This window comes from Tamandua tetradactyla, chromosome 10 (assembly GCF_023851605.1).
Source record: "Tamandua tetradactyla isolate mTamTet1 chromosome 10, mTamTet1.pri, whole genome shotgun sequence".
In the NCBI taxonomy this organism is placed as follows: Eukaryota; Metazoa; Chordata; class Mammalia; order Pilosa; family Myrmecophagidae; genus Tamandua; species Tamandua tetradactyla.
Window position 1 is genome coordinate 102,173,990 of NC_135336.1, and position 14,765 is coordinate 102,188,754.

Consider the following 14,765-nt stretch of genomic DNA (forward strand, 5'->3'; position numbering starts at 1 on the left):
CAGTCTCTCCAGAACATCATCTAGTTCTATTTCCCTCTCCTATATTATTGACAGCCCTTTCCAACATGAAAAATTTAGAATGGGCATAGCCTAAATACCCCTAAACACTGGGAGAAAGATCAAAGGAGAAGGTGGAGTTATAACAGAGAAGATAGGATTTAACAAATGAGTATGACTGCTGAATCACTATATTGATATTTCTTTTAGACTCCAGTGGCAGCTAGAAGGTAAACCTAAAATTGTGTTTTAATCCATACCAAAACTCTGAAATCTATACTACAACTAATCGTTGTAGTGTGCTTTGAAATGCATTGCTTTTTTGTATATATGTTATTTAAAAAGAAAAAAGAAAAAAAACAGCACACCAAGAAAAGATAACTTTTCAAACCTAAGAGTAAATATCCTGGTGGGAAATAAAAATATCTGGCCATAAAAAATAATAGCGAATGAAGCTGCATCTGGAAAAAAAATAATAGCAATAATAGGGAAAACTGCATGTGTGAGAGGGGTATATGAGAATTCTGTATTTTCTGCATGCTTTCTTTACAACCTCTATAGTAGTATTATACATATATAATCTCAGAGGTAAGTGGCCACTCTCAAACTAGGTTGTTGGAAACATAAAGTGGTGCTTTAAGAGGGCCATTTGCCAATCTCCAAATCAATTTTCACTCAGTACATCTTCCTACATATATATACTGATGCTTTGATACAAAGATGTGTCTGGGTAACTATGCTTCCTGCAGCACTGTTTGCAATGTCCAAAGACTGAATGCAATGTTTAGGGGTCTCGTTCAATAAATTGTGGTAGATGCAAGGCAACACTGTACAGCTATTAACAGAATGAGTATGTGCAGAGAGTGAAGTACTGCCCCATGCTACTGGTTTGAAACTGTTATGTGCTCCAGAAAAGTCAAGTTCTTTTAAATCAATCTCATGGGGTCAGACCTATTGTTTAGGGTGGGACCCTTTGATTAGGTTGTTTCCATGGAAATGTGACCCAACTCATTCAAGGTGGGTCTTAATCCATTTACTGGAGTCCTTTAAGAGAGCTTACTCATGGCCAAAGAGAGCCAGACAGAAATAGCCCAGGAGATTTCCACATGACAGAGAAAACCCAGACGCCATCAGCCTTTCCTCCCAGAAAGTATCCTCTTATTGGTATCTTAATCTGGATATTTTCACAGCCTTAGAATCATAACTTGTAACTTAACAAACCCCTTTATAAAAGCCAATCCATTTCTGGTATATTGCATTCTGGCAGCTTTAGCAAACCCAAACACCCATTTATTTTTTTTTTTATGTGACATAAAACTGTAAATATACATAGAAAATTCTGGAAGGACGAACAAGAAATTGACCACACTGGCTGCCTCAGAGAAGGACCGGCTACATAATTCATGGGACCCAGTGTAAAATGAAATTGCAAGCCTGTTCTTCAAAAATTACAAAGAATTCCAAGAAAGGAACACAGGGCATTAAACCAAGTGGTCTCAACAATTTCAACAGTCTAAAAACATGGAGGAGAAAAAGTGATTTTATGGTGAAATGAGCAGTTGAGTGTATAGAATAAAACTGCTGTTGTTATAAAATATCCAGAAAGTTCTTAAAACTATTTAGATAAACTTATCTTGTATCTATACAAGACTTTACTTCTGCAGATGGTCCCTTATAGAAGTGAACACTTAGCATAAATATGTATGGTGCCTGCGAATGTATACTGGTTGATTAAAACTCCTTTCTAAATTGGCTAGATGGGGAAATACTCGTGGTCAATGAGAGGAAGGGGTAAGGGGTATGGGATGTATGAGTTTTTTCTCTTTTCTTTTTATTTCTTTTTCTGGAGTGATGCAAATGAAATGAATACACAACTATGTGATGATCTTGTGAAACACTGATCGTATACTATGTATGGTCTATATGTGTATGAATATTTGCTAATAAAAATATTGATTAAAAAAAAGAGAGCTACCAAACTTCCCCCTTTTACAGCTGCTTCCCCAACTAGAACCAGACCAGACACTGCTGGCAGAACTGCCTGCATGTCAGCCTGGGACGACCACAGGACAGAAGGCACATTTCCTGGGAAGATCTGAACTGGCCCACCTGCTTCTCCCCTGTCCTTCATCCTTCTCCAAAGGTGGTGAAAGGGGAACTGGGTACTTGGTGCCCCCAACCCTGGGATCCTGATTCATGACTTAATTAATAATAAAAACTTATTTTTTTACTATTAGTATAAAATAAAAAAAGAGAGAGTGAGAATGGCATATTTGGAAACCTGAACATATGGCAATAAATATGAGTTGTTAGTAATTGTCTGAGATGGATTTTTTAAGGTTCATTGTTCTAGTTTGCTAGCTATCAGAATGCAATATACCAGAGATGGAATGGCTTTTAAAAAGGGGAAATTTTTTAAGTTGCAAGTTTACAGTTCTAAGGCCATGAAAATGTCCGAATTAAAACAAATCTATAGAAATGTCCAATCAAAAGCATCCAGGGAAAGATACCTTGGTTAAAGAAGGCCGACAAAGTTCAGGGTTTCTCTCTCAAGTGAGAAGGCACATGGCGAACACAGTAGAGTTTCTCTCTCAGCTGCAAGGGCACATAGTGAGCAAGGCATCATCAGCTAGCTTTCTCTCCTGGCTTCCTGTTTCATGAAGCTCCCTGGAGGCGTTTTCCTTCTTTATCTCCAAAGGTCACTGGTTTATGGGCTCTCTGCTTCTCGTGGCTATGTCGTTCTTCTCTGCTGTCTCTGAATTCCCTTCATTCTTCAAAATGTTTCCTTTTTTATAGGATTCCAGTAAACCAATCAAGACCCACCCAAATGGGTGGAGACATGTCGTCACCTAATCCAGTTTAACAACCACTCTTGACTAAATCACATCATCCAGGGAGACGATCTAATTAAAGTTTCAAACATACAGTATTGAATAGGGATTATTCAACCTTTATGAAATGGGATTTTGATTAAAACATGGCTTTTCTAGGCTCCATACATCCTTTCAAACCAACACATTCATTATGTTATTCTTTTGTTTGTGTATCTTAAATTTTTCTAAAATACAAAGTAAAGAAAAAATAAGTAAATAAATCATTTTTATTAAAAAAAAAACTTTCTAACTAAATACTTACGTTTGAATAAATCCTTAATTCTTTGAAATAAAATAAAGAAACTAAAATAATCCAAGAATTTCTAACAGATCATCTTATCAATACTGCCATTTTCTAAATCCTAAATATGGATTCTTTAAAATGGATCCGCCATTCAGGCATTAGATAGTAGGAATGGCTCATGACCTGAAAATTGTGAACAATTTAAAGTGCTGTCTCAAAATCAATCTGCTTTAAACAATTTCTCTGATAAGCCCATGAGCAGAAGAACTTTCAGTGAAACCAAATACTCACCCCACAGTATTGCTCTTCATTGAAGATTTGTGGGGGCAAAGGAATCCCATTTTGAGGCTTTTTCTCTCCAGGTACATTTTCTCTCATCCACTTCCTATTATCTTCATCACCAGCTATATCTAATTCCTTAAAGTCAATTTTATTAGCTTCTAAAAATCCCACGACTTCTTGCTGTTTCTTCCTAATCTGGTCAAGAGTAGAGAAAAATAATTATTATTTCTGTTTTTGAAAAATATTTTGCTTACAGTTACATAAATTAAATCTTTTCTCCACATAATACCATGCAATACAAATAATTTTGTTGAATACTTTAAAAATTCAAACAGTAAAAGCATACTGCTACATTGTACAGGTTCAAAAGAGTGATCATTCAAATTCTGAAATTTTTAGGTCATCAGTGTTTAAATCATGGGATAATCAGCCCACTAAAAATAAAGATGCTGTCAGCATTACATCTTTTATTTGAAGTCTTTAAAAAACTTTTAATTCTTTGCTAAACTTTAATAATCAACATGTAAATAAGGATAAGTAAGGAAGAGATATGATTGAGAGAAGAGGGGAAAAAGCCAATTTACTTTAAATCAGGTACCAAGTATGCTCAAACTAAAACAGACCTCAAAGTTATGAAAACTGAAGCATGAGTCACACTGAACTCAAAGTAACTTTAAAAATGAATACAGGGGCGGGCCGCGGTGGCTCAGCGGGCAAAGTGCTTGCCTGCTATGCCGGAGGACCTCGGTTCGATTCCCGGCCCCAGCCCATGTAACAAAAACGGAGAAACAGAATACAATAAAACAAGAAAATGTTTAAAAATGTTTCCCTTTCTTCCTTCCTTCCTTCCTTCTATCCTTCCTTCCTTCTCTCTGTCTTTCCTTTAAAAAAAAAAAAAAAAAAAAAAAAATGAATACAGAACTTCCCCATTTGGAGAATTTCTGAATTCTCGCAAAAGTGGGGACAACCAAATCAATGGGTCAAGCCCTCGATTTTTGGGTTCCCCCCTATGAAACTTATTCCTGCCAAGGATAGGTTAAGCCTACTTAAAGTTAGGCCTAAGCATAATCCCCAGAGAACCTCTTTTGTTGCTCAGATATGACCTCTCTCTCTAAGCCAAATCAGCATGTGAACTCACTGCCTTCCCTCCTACATGGGACATGACTCCCAAGGGTGTAAACCTCCCTGGCAACATGGGACAGAAAACTTGGGGTAAGCCAGGATTTCACATCAAGAGATTGAGAAAGCCTTCTTGACCAAAAAGAGGAAGAGAGAAATGAGAAAAAGTACAGTTTTAGTGTCTGAGTGGCTGAAAGATTTCAAACTGAGTTGAGAGATTATCCTGGAGTTTATTCTTATACATTATATAGATATCCCCTTTTCAGTTTGTGGTGTATTGGAGTGGTGTATTACAGTCAGAGAAGTACCTGAAACTGTAGAGCTGTGTTACAGTAGCCTTGATTCTTGAAGATGATTGTATAAGGATATAACGTTTACAATATGACTGTGTGATTGTGAAAACCTTGTGTCTGATGCTCCTTTTATCCAGGGTATGGACAGATGAGTAAAAAATATGGATTAAAATTAATAAATAAATAACAGGGGGAAAGGGTAAAATAAATTGGGTAGTTGGAAATACTAGTGGTCAATGAGAGGGAGTGGTAAGGTATATGGTATACATCAGTTTTTTGTTTTTTCTTTTTATTTCTTTTTCTGGAGTGAGGCAAATGGTCTAAAAAATGATCATGGTGATGAATACACAACCATGTGATGATACTGTGAGCCACTGATTTTGCACCATGTATAAAAAGTATGTGTGTGAAGATTTTTCTCAATAAAAAATTATTTAAATAAATAAATAAATACAGGAAATTGGAAAGTGCACATGGGGATTATGGGAAAGAGAAGGGCAGAGGGAAGGCTAGAAATGCTGGTGGGTATTTCTCCCAGCACATAGAAGACTAACATATGAAATAAGCCTTTTCTCCCTCAGATTCTCACTCTCTTGCGTACACCTCACTCCCCTCTGAACTGAGAGCAGGTACTGGTCACGTGTAAGGGAGAAAGGTCTGTACCTACCAGCCGCCATTTCTTTCTCATGTGGCCATCTTGACAGCTTAGAATTCCTTCCCTGTAAACAATCTTACACAATTTTCTCTCTTCAGTCCAATAATTTACTTCAGGAAATGCCTAATGCCCCTTTTATAATACCACTAAACCAGTTATAGCACACTCTGGAGACCCCATTTTAAGAACCCTTGGAAGAGAGACTTCAAGAAAAAGCAATCAATCAAATAATAAATAAATAAAGAGCTATTCATTGACCCTCTTCTCTGAACAACACATTGTACCAAGTCCTTCATATAAACAGATTCAGAGACTGATGCGGATGAAAAAAAGCAAACAACTAAAAATGAATAATCTAGATACAGAACATGCTAAGGATGATAAAGAAAAGGCAAAATTATGGTTATGTGTTTAATATAACATTAAAATTTTAAATAAGTATTTTCTTTGACATGAAAAGATAAAACTTTTTTAAAGTCTTCTGAGGAGAATATCTTCTCATAAGTCAAAGAAGTCATTAAGTGTCTGATGAGGATACAAAGACTCCTTGTCATTTTCATGTATCTTGTTTATCAGCAGAAGGTCTCAAGTGATAAGATTCCAAATAAATGCTGTAAAAGGTACATGCCCTTCCCAAAACCTCTTTGGGTTAAACCCAATTCCCTTCTTAGAGATCTCTATATTTAAAAAAAATACAAAATCCTATTTTATTCATTTTTGCCAAGATGAATGAGTCTATCAATCACTCCTTTATAAGGTGTTTCTTAACATAAGGAAATGTAAGATATATATGGATGCTTAAACCCTGGAAACAAGTCACCACCAACCCTCTCTCTCTCTCTCTCTCTAAGCCAAATTCTACAAATAAACTCACTACCCCCTCCCTCCCCACTTCCCCCCCCACCCCCCTCTAGGTGGGACATGACTCCCAAGGGTGTAAGTCTCCCTGGCAATGTAGGACATGACTCCCAGAGATAAGCCTGGCCCTGACACTGCAGGACTGACAAGGTCTTCTTGACCAACAGCGGGAAAAGATATGAAATAAAATGAAGTTTCACTTTTTCCATACAGTGAAAAAAGTAAATTAGGACCATTCCTTGAAATTGTGTTTTGGTTAAAGTTTACTAATTTACTAAAATTTCAGGAATTTAGAATAAATTAAATCAAATGTGATAAAATAGTTCACAAATAGTAGGAAAATTATATTATTTGACCACTTTGGGACATCTTAGTCACCTAACAGATATTTTCCAACAGATGATAAGCAGAGCATGAAAGAATTGTATCAACAGTAAACATTTTGCCCTATGAAAAACAATATTTCGCTCTAGGTTCATGTAGCAAAATCTCTGGTACTTATTAAGTTTTGTTGTATTACTGTCCATTCTATGTTTGACTTCACTTTCAGGTGAAAAATATGGTTGCTTATTTGATGGCATGAAACTTCCAGCTAAAAGGAGAGGAAAGCCATACCTACGATAATAAATATATATAAGAAAAAGAGTGGAACTTATGCCCTCAGTTTTGCTTCTGTCAAAACAATCTGTGTGTACATGCTGATGTGGTTATCTTACCCTGCCCCTTCTACCCTTTAGTTTTACTTTAGTCTAGTCTACATTATGATGAATTTAAACATGAAAATGCTGTAAAAATAATGGTAATATATGGATTCAATTTCACCCGCTACTGCAGATTTCTTTTCTTTTTTTTTTTTCACTGAGATCTATTTTATGTTTGTAACAGTCTATGTTTATTAGTTTACTGAGCAGAACCTGGCCATTTTCATACAGACTTCATAGTTCACTGAAAGATGATTAGCTGATTATTGTTAGTTAATAGTTGAGGTGCTCTCACTGCAGAGATGTAAGTCATGACCTGATACGCTATATTACAAAGCCTTATGACTGAAAAAGTTGTTAACATAGGTTTATTTTTTAAGTAAACTTTTTTAAAGCCTGTCTGTGTGTTCTGTGATTTTGATTTGCCCTGATGATTGTGACTATAGTTTGTAGTGGTTTATTTTGTATTCAGTAAGGAAAAGTATGTTAATAAAACAAAGATTATTACTGCTTACTTAAAAATAAAGTTTCAGTGGCTAAGCGATTTCAAATAAGGTCGAGAGGTCATTCTGGAGGTTACTCTTGTGCAAGTTTGAGCCAGATACTGCAAATCGCCACAGTCTGCCAAACCCCAACCAACAATATTCCTGAAAACCCTAAAAAATACCAGGCTCTACCTAAGACTCTGAAAAGTTTTACTTATTAAGTTTATTTTTTCAGAAACTGAAAGTCCCCAGGTTGTTCTTATGCCCAATAAGCCTTGAAACCCAGAGGTACCAGCCTCTCCAAGAAAATCAACCAGTTACATCCCTCTACCCCATAATGTTGACACCCCTTTTCAGTGCTAAGAAGTTAGAATGGTCATTGCCCAGATATCCCTGAAGATTGAAAGAAGGATCAAATGAGAGGGAGAGGCTGTAACCGAGAAGTTAGGATTTAACAAATAACCGAGACTTCTGACTCATTATGTAGGTATTTCTTTTTAGCTTCTAGTGTATTAAAATAGCCAGAAGGAAATTGGAAATTCCTGAAATTGTTGAACTGTAATCCAATATAATGATTATATAACTATATAGCTTTATAGCTTTCTTTGTGTGACCCTGTGATTGTAAAACTCTTGTGACTGTCACCCCTTTTATAAAATAATAGGTTGGGAATATGGGGGGAAAATACTCCTTTTAAACTATGGCATAGTTAATAGTACTACTTTCATAATCTTATGTCAATTGTAACAAATGTAAATACTGTTAAAAAAATAGAAAAAAGTTCCATCATTCACTGTAACAAATTTTCCACACCAATGTACAAATGTTGGGCATGGGGTGGTGTACAGGAATCCCATATTTTACACAGAATTGTTCTGTAAATTTACAACTTGTCCAGAAAAAAAATTTTAATTAAAAAAAAATCACCACCACCCCAAAAACTTCTTTATATGTAGATACAGTGGTCATGCATTTGATGCTTTGAATTGCTTACATCTGTACCACCAACATAATAAAAATATTGGGACCAAAAGCATTACACAAATAAATAACAGGCTGCTGTTTGCTACAAACCCACACTTGGGAACAGTGAGGCTTGGGGATGAATGTCAAAGAAACAAGTGGTGTGATGAAACTTCCCTGCAGCTTGAGGTGCAAGGACCCCGTCTGACACTGCTGGGCACGCCCAGAGGCGCCCTGAATTTCTTCTCTGCGCACAAGCACTGCCGGGTCTCAGCCCGGGAGGAGAAGTTCCTCCCAATGAAACCACACTCCACATTCCACTGCTTCGCGGCTTAAACTTTTACTATTACAAAATCCCATCAGAACTGATGACAGGTTGTTGGACTAGGTTATTTTCCTTAATTGAGTTCTCTATAAATCCTTTCCAGCCTGCCCATAACTATTTGCGACCTGTAACGAATTCTTCATTCCTTTAGGTGTTTTGACAGAGCACTTGACGCCTCGGAGGGGGGAAGATTTCTTCAGCTTGGGCAGGTTTCCTTTCAAGTATTCAGGAGGCAATTCATTTACTGCCCCCAACCCCCACCTTCCCTCCCTCGGAAGCCCTCCGCAAATACCCTCTCCAGGGCTCCCAAACCTCCAGGTCCCCCAGCCCCCATCATTTTCATGCCTCAGGGGTTGGGTGCGATGGGGGGGGGGGTAAGAAAAAAAGATAAGAAGGAAAACCAAATTTGCTTCCCCTCTGCCCTCCCCAAACACTGGTTATTAAAACTGGGTCAAACGCGCAGCTCATCAGGCTGCTTGCGGGCCCTGGGCCCTGCTGGGGCTGGCGCTGCAGACGGTGTCGCCAGGGTGGGGAGAGGACAGGGACACGGAGCTCACTTGGCTGGCACAGTCACCTCTGCCTGCACCTCCACGCCCTGACTCTAACTAGGGTAGGACCCTCTCTCCTGCTGCTCCCTGCTGCCCTCCCCCCAACCAGGGCATCCCTCTCCCTCTCTCCTATCCCCCTCCCCTGCGGCTCCCTTACCTGTGGGGTCCCTCTCTCCTGCTCTTCCCCCATTTCCCTGTGTGGACTCTCAACCCCTGCGGTCTTCCGGGCTCCCACCCCCCCAGTGGGGTGCCTCTTTACGGAGCCCTGCTGGGCCCTGCCTTGTCCATATGGCCTCCTGGGCTGACCCGCAGGGACACAGTGCCAGCTTCCAGAGGGTTCTCTCCTCTGTGGTTCAGGGGGAGAGGCGTGCACAGCCCACCCCAGACACCCTCCTTCTCACAGCCTCTTCCCCTCTTCTGCCCCCTCCAAGGGACTGCAGTGATGTCCAAGGGGCTGACCTGGGCCAGCCTTTGGGACCTCAGCCGAGGCTCCCAGAGCTCCATTTTCCCATCCTGTTACATTTGCTTATCAGACAGGTTTTCACCCTGCCCTGAAATAACCAGTCACCGTGTGTGGCTGCAACATGCTGGGGTGACCTGACAGCGGCACCTCTTTGTGCCACCTGCTTGGCCCTTTCCTTTACTGACTGGTATGGGCAGGGGCCTTTGGGGCTGAGGTCAGCATATTGTGGGAAAAGCACCTAGGATTTGAGATCACGGCGCCTTGTATCCCTGCCCTTGCTGAGAGGGCTCCTCTCTGGGCAAGGGCACTGGCCCCTAGTTGCTTGCCCTGCACACTGGATATTGCCCCAACTCCCTTACACGCCTCTGGTAAGGATTTAGTCATTTGGGAACCTACCCCGTCAGGCCCGCAGCGCACGGTTCTCTCAATCTCCAGACAGCCATGCCACGTAAGTATTCCCAGCACCATTGCAAAACAACAAAACTGAGGCCCCAATGAATTGATTTGTTTTCCCAGGTTGACACCCAGATCAGTGTAATTCAAGAGCCAATTTTCCCCTGTTACCTTTACACCCTCAATCAAGACAGGAAAAAAGGATTCAAAGACAGGGGAGCCAGCTTGAGGGACTGCCCCCTCCCCATACCCCCTCCCCAGAGGGTATTGTTCTTTTGCTTCCCCCACCCAATTGCAGCAGTGGTGACCCAGGAAGAGAGTTGGGCCATACAAGACCTACTTTACTTTTCTCCTCCCAGGGTTTCTTACTCAAACCCCTCAGGAAAGTGGGAAACCACGGAACAGCTCTTCATAGTCAACTGTTAAAACAGAGCTATAAAACAGAGCTGCATTTTTTTCATTCCTCAGTTACAGGTTGCTTTTTCATTTATTTCACTCATCAAAAGAAGTCATAAGAGCCCTGTGTGACAAGGTATCAGGCAAGAGTCCACTGGTAAAGCAAAGGCTGCAGAAATAAGTAGTATAGCCCGACCACCAAACGCCCAGCATGAGCACTAGAAGCTGGAAGAAATGCCCCTACCCATGAAAAATTATTAGCACTGACTCCGCCGGGGTAATCAGATCTCATTCTTTAGGATAAGAGAGAGATTCTTCCATTTATTGGTTTGGAACAATTCTTCTGAAACATAATCATCATTCATTAAGATAATAACTAATATGTAGAAATATATATTATAATATATAGAAAAGTATAACAATTCTAATAATATTAACTAATCTTAAGTAATAATTATAACAACGAATAATCATAACAACTAACATTAACTAACATCATCTCTAATAACTATAATATTAACTAGTAGTTGTAATATTTGCCGAGCTTCAATTAAGCACCCAACGCGGGCACCCCACATTGTGTTGTTTCACAGTTCCTTGTGACAATGCTCTGAGATGAATTCTACACTTAACCTCATTTTGAAGATAACGAAACTGAGGCTTAGCAGGGTGAAATGATTTTCCCAAGGTCTCATGGTTACAGGTGGTACTGAAATATTGCACTGGGGAACCAGAATAAACTTGGTTTTTCCAAAGTCCTGAAATGAATGACGGCCCTCTAGATCGCCAAGGACTAAAACTACCGTGCTCCCAAACTCAGGGATGTTCAACGCAGCAGGATTAACTTAAAAAAAAATGTAAACTATCAAAATATACTAAAAACTCCAGACGTATATTGTCTTCTGAGGAATTCGTAGGGCTGCTGAGACCAGAAGACTGGCAGGTAAGTGGTTCAAGTTTTCAGCCGTGAGCGTCAGTGGCGTATAAAAGCCATTTAGCCCAAAAAAAATTTTTTTCCTACCTAAAGAATCCAAAAACATGCTCCCTGAAGATTGACAAAATCTTTCTGATGTCATCAAAAAAACCTGTGGCATTCTGTTTGGAATTTTTACCTATTTTGTCTGTTGACTCGTTAGAGTGAGCACTAAAGCAACTGCCCATCAGTTGTGCTCAGAGGGGACTACCATGCTCTTTTCCCCTGTTTTCTTCTCACCCTTTCTGGAAACCTCGGGAATGTTCAGGCCTGCGGGGCTGGCATTCAATCACCACTCTCTTGGCTCTGCCAGCAGCTTGCTTGTGGTGTCATCTCTGGCTGAGGGACTCCTGAAATCCGACCTGCAACTTGACATGCTCCAGGAACTGGACATAAAAGGAAACAGCCCCCTTGCCGGTCTCCCTGTCTTGAGATAAATAACTCTCCTAACTTCTATTAAAATGCCAGTCTAAAATGTCAGTCCCAAATAGACTTCACAAGTTCGAAGCCTAAATTCAAAGCCTGAATCATCTCCAAGGAGAAATGAGTCATTCCATTCCCCTGTTTATTAAGACAGGTCTCCATGCCCAGGTGAAGGCAGGAATTGGAGAGAGGGAATGGATCATTCAGAGCCTGGTGTCCAAGAAAGCAGGTAAAGTGGGTGTTAGAGGTGGATTTTAGTACCTATTTTTGGTCTGTTTGAATTCCTAGAGTGTTTAAATCTGTGGCCTTAGAGATGTTTGTTCTTGTTGCTGTGACATCATTCTCCTCAAATAATAGTATTACGCATGCTAAATTTACTCGTTCAGTACGATTTCATTGCAAAGCTAAGTAATTAAACCCAGGAATCGTTTTAGCAGTCTGGTCCATATTATGCTGCTCCAAATATTGTTATATAGAGTGTCTTCTATTTGCAACTTTAGTCTAACTCTCGCAGAAGGAATGGTGGAAACAAACCAAAAAAAAAAAATTTTTGTTTTAAGTCCTGTGATTCCATAACGAAAGCGACACAAATGGCATGGTAGGAATTCTAACATCAAGCACGCCCCCTTCTTCAGTCCCCTTTCATACCCAGCTGTTCCAGATCGCACATTTCACACGCTTCTTCCAGCCATTTAAATACCCCGAAATGCGAAGGCGCGGGCGGCCTCGCCGCGGGTACTTACAGGCTCGGGCAGGATCTCCACCGCCCCGCGGGTCCCTGCCCGCGCCGCCCGCTTCCAACCCCGAGTTGTTCAGAAAACAGGACATGAGGAAAGCCCCCCCGAATGCCATCACCTACCGCTATGGACCCAGAAGATGTGGCCACAAAAACTTTGATAACCATTTTGATAGTCGGAGCGAGGGCTCCCCCAACACACCCCTGCAAGGGAACGCGTCGCCAGACACCTCGGGACCGTGCCGCGGGCGCGCAGGGCCAGGTCCCGGCTGGCGGCGGCCCAGAGCGCCCCGATTGGAGAAGTCCAGCCCCTCCAAGGAGCCGCCGAGGCATCTTAGGCTCCCCCCTTCATTGGCCCGGGAATATTGGGGGAATCTGTCAGGAAAATACTTGATTGGTTGATAAAAGCAGCCACTGGACTCTGCAGTATCCCTTAAACCACCCAACAACAGTCCCTACAAGGCGAGGCTGCGCGGCGCACCAATAGGAGGCGCGCGGCGGGCGGCCTCGGGGAGGGCGCGGGGGCGCGGGGAGAACCCAGCGGCCGAGGGGAGAGGAGGCCCCGAAGAGCTCTCGGGTGCTGGAAAGGACCAGAACAAACCGGAAGGGTCAGAATGGCCACGGGGGCCGTTAAATAAAGATCAGCTTCGTTATTTTAAAAGTTTCTGGCAGATTAATAATTTAAAAAAATCACTTCACAGGCACACCAAAGAAATTCCTTTCTTAGTAGCCCGTTTCCAGAGTTGGGCAGTTTTTCTCCCTTTACCACCTGTTTGTCCTTAAAAAGAAGAGAGAGAGAGAAACTGGGTAGCCGCAGACGGAGTAGGATTTCACCGCAGTCCCAGAGGAGGCCCGGAGAGAGTGGCTGGTTTGTCAGAACTGATAAATTTAACAAGCAGACTGCACCATTGTTACCACGTGGGGAAAAAAATTAATGATCTACTGTAGAGGCTTTATGTAGTGCTCTTTAGAGATAAAGATATTTAAACTGTATTAAAAGTTAGAGGAATACAATATCTAATAAGGAGATGTTTGAAGTTCGAAGTCTACTAATAGGTTTCAAAAGCAAGATTAAGGGCATCAGAGGCCAAGGGCTACTCTATCAAAAAAGCACAGGGGCCCAGTGGGAGTGAGAGGGAAAATTTACTCTGATTTTATGTTACATCCCCTGCTACTCACCACCCTCAGCGTTGACTGGAGATGGCAGTGGGATCCCAGAGCAGGTAGGGATCCCTGCTGGGTGTCTGCACTAGCCCCTTCTCCCCAGGGTTCCAGGGGCCTTGCAGTAGGTGGGGGTGAGAAAGGACACCCCTGCCCCTGGAATATCTCCAGTTCATTTACATCAAGATGAATGACCAAGATGACTCTTTCAAAATTTAAGTTATGGCTTCAAAATGCAGAGTTAACTACTCTACCCTAAAAATTAGGCCTTGGGTGCGTATGATTAATGACTCCCCAAATTAAAGTCACTAGCATTATAAATTGTATTTTAAAAGCCCACTAGGGCAGGCCACAGTGGCTCAGCAGGCAGAGTTCTTGCCTGCCATGCCGGAGACCCAGATTCAATTCCTGGTGCTTAGGTTCAGGTGTCAACTTGGCCAGGTGAAGGTGCCTAGTTCTGTTGCTGTGGACATGAGCCAATGGCCTGTGAACCTTATCTGTCACTGATTAGGTCTGCAGTTGGCTAGGAGGCTTGCCTGCTCCAATGAATGATGTTTGACTTAATTGGCTGGATGCTTAAATGAGAGAGCTCAATGCAGCACAGCCCAATCAGCTCAGCATACCTCATCTCAGGACTTGCAGCTCAGCTTGGGCCTTTGGAGATGCAGAAAGGAATCACCCCAGGGAAAGTTGCTGGAGGAAAGTTACTGGAAAGCAGAGGCCTGGAGAGAAGGCCAGCAGAGATCGCCCTGTGCCTTCCCCCATAAGAAAGAACCTCAGTTGAAAGTTAGCTGCCTTTCTCTGAAGAAATATATGTTTTTAACTAAATAAATCCCCTTTTATTAAAAGCCAATCCATCTCTGGTGTATTGCATTCT

At 41.3% G+C, this 14,765-nt stretch overlaps 1 protein-coding gene across 2 annotated transcripts in view; it reads right to left on the reverse strand.

Moving 5' to 3' along the window:
• The window catches only part of SH3BGR (SH3 domain binding glutamate rich protein), a 64,661-nt gene extending 51,507 nt beyond the window's left edge, over window positions 1-13,154 (reverse strand). Inside the window, exons 1-2 of one of the 2 annotated variants that reach the window (XM_077119056.1) lie at window positions 12,851-13,154; window positions 3,406-3,591 (exon numbers count right to left, since the gene is read on the reverse strand). In XM_077119056.1, the coding sequence (XP_076975171.1) occupies window positions 3,406-3,591; window positions 12,851-13,060 (396 nt within the window). In that variant the 5' untranslated portion in view covers window positions 13,061-13,154. The remainder of the gene's footprint in view (window positions 1-3,405; window positions 3,592-12,850) is intronic. The other variant, XM_077119055.1, reaches the window with a different exon arrangement.
• Between the last annotated feature and the right edge of the window lie 1,611 nt (window positions 13,155-14,765).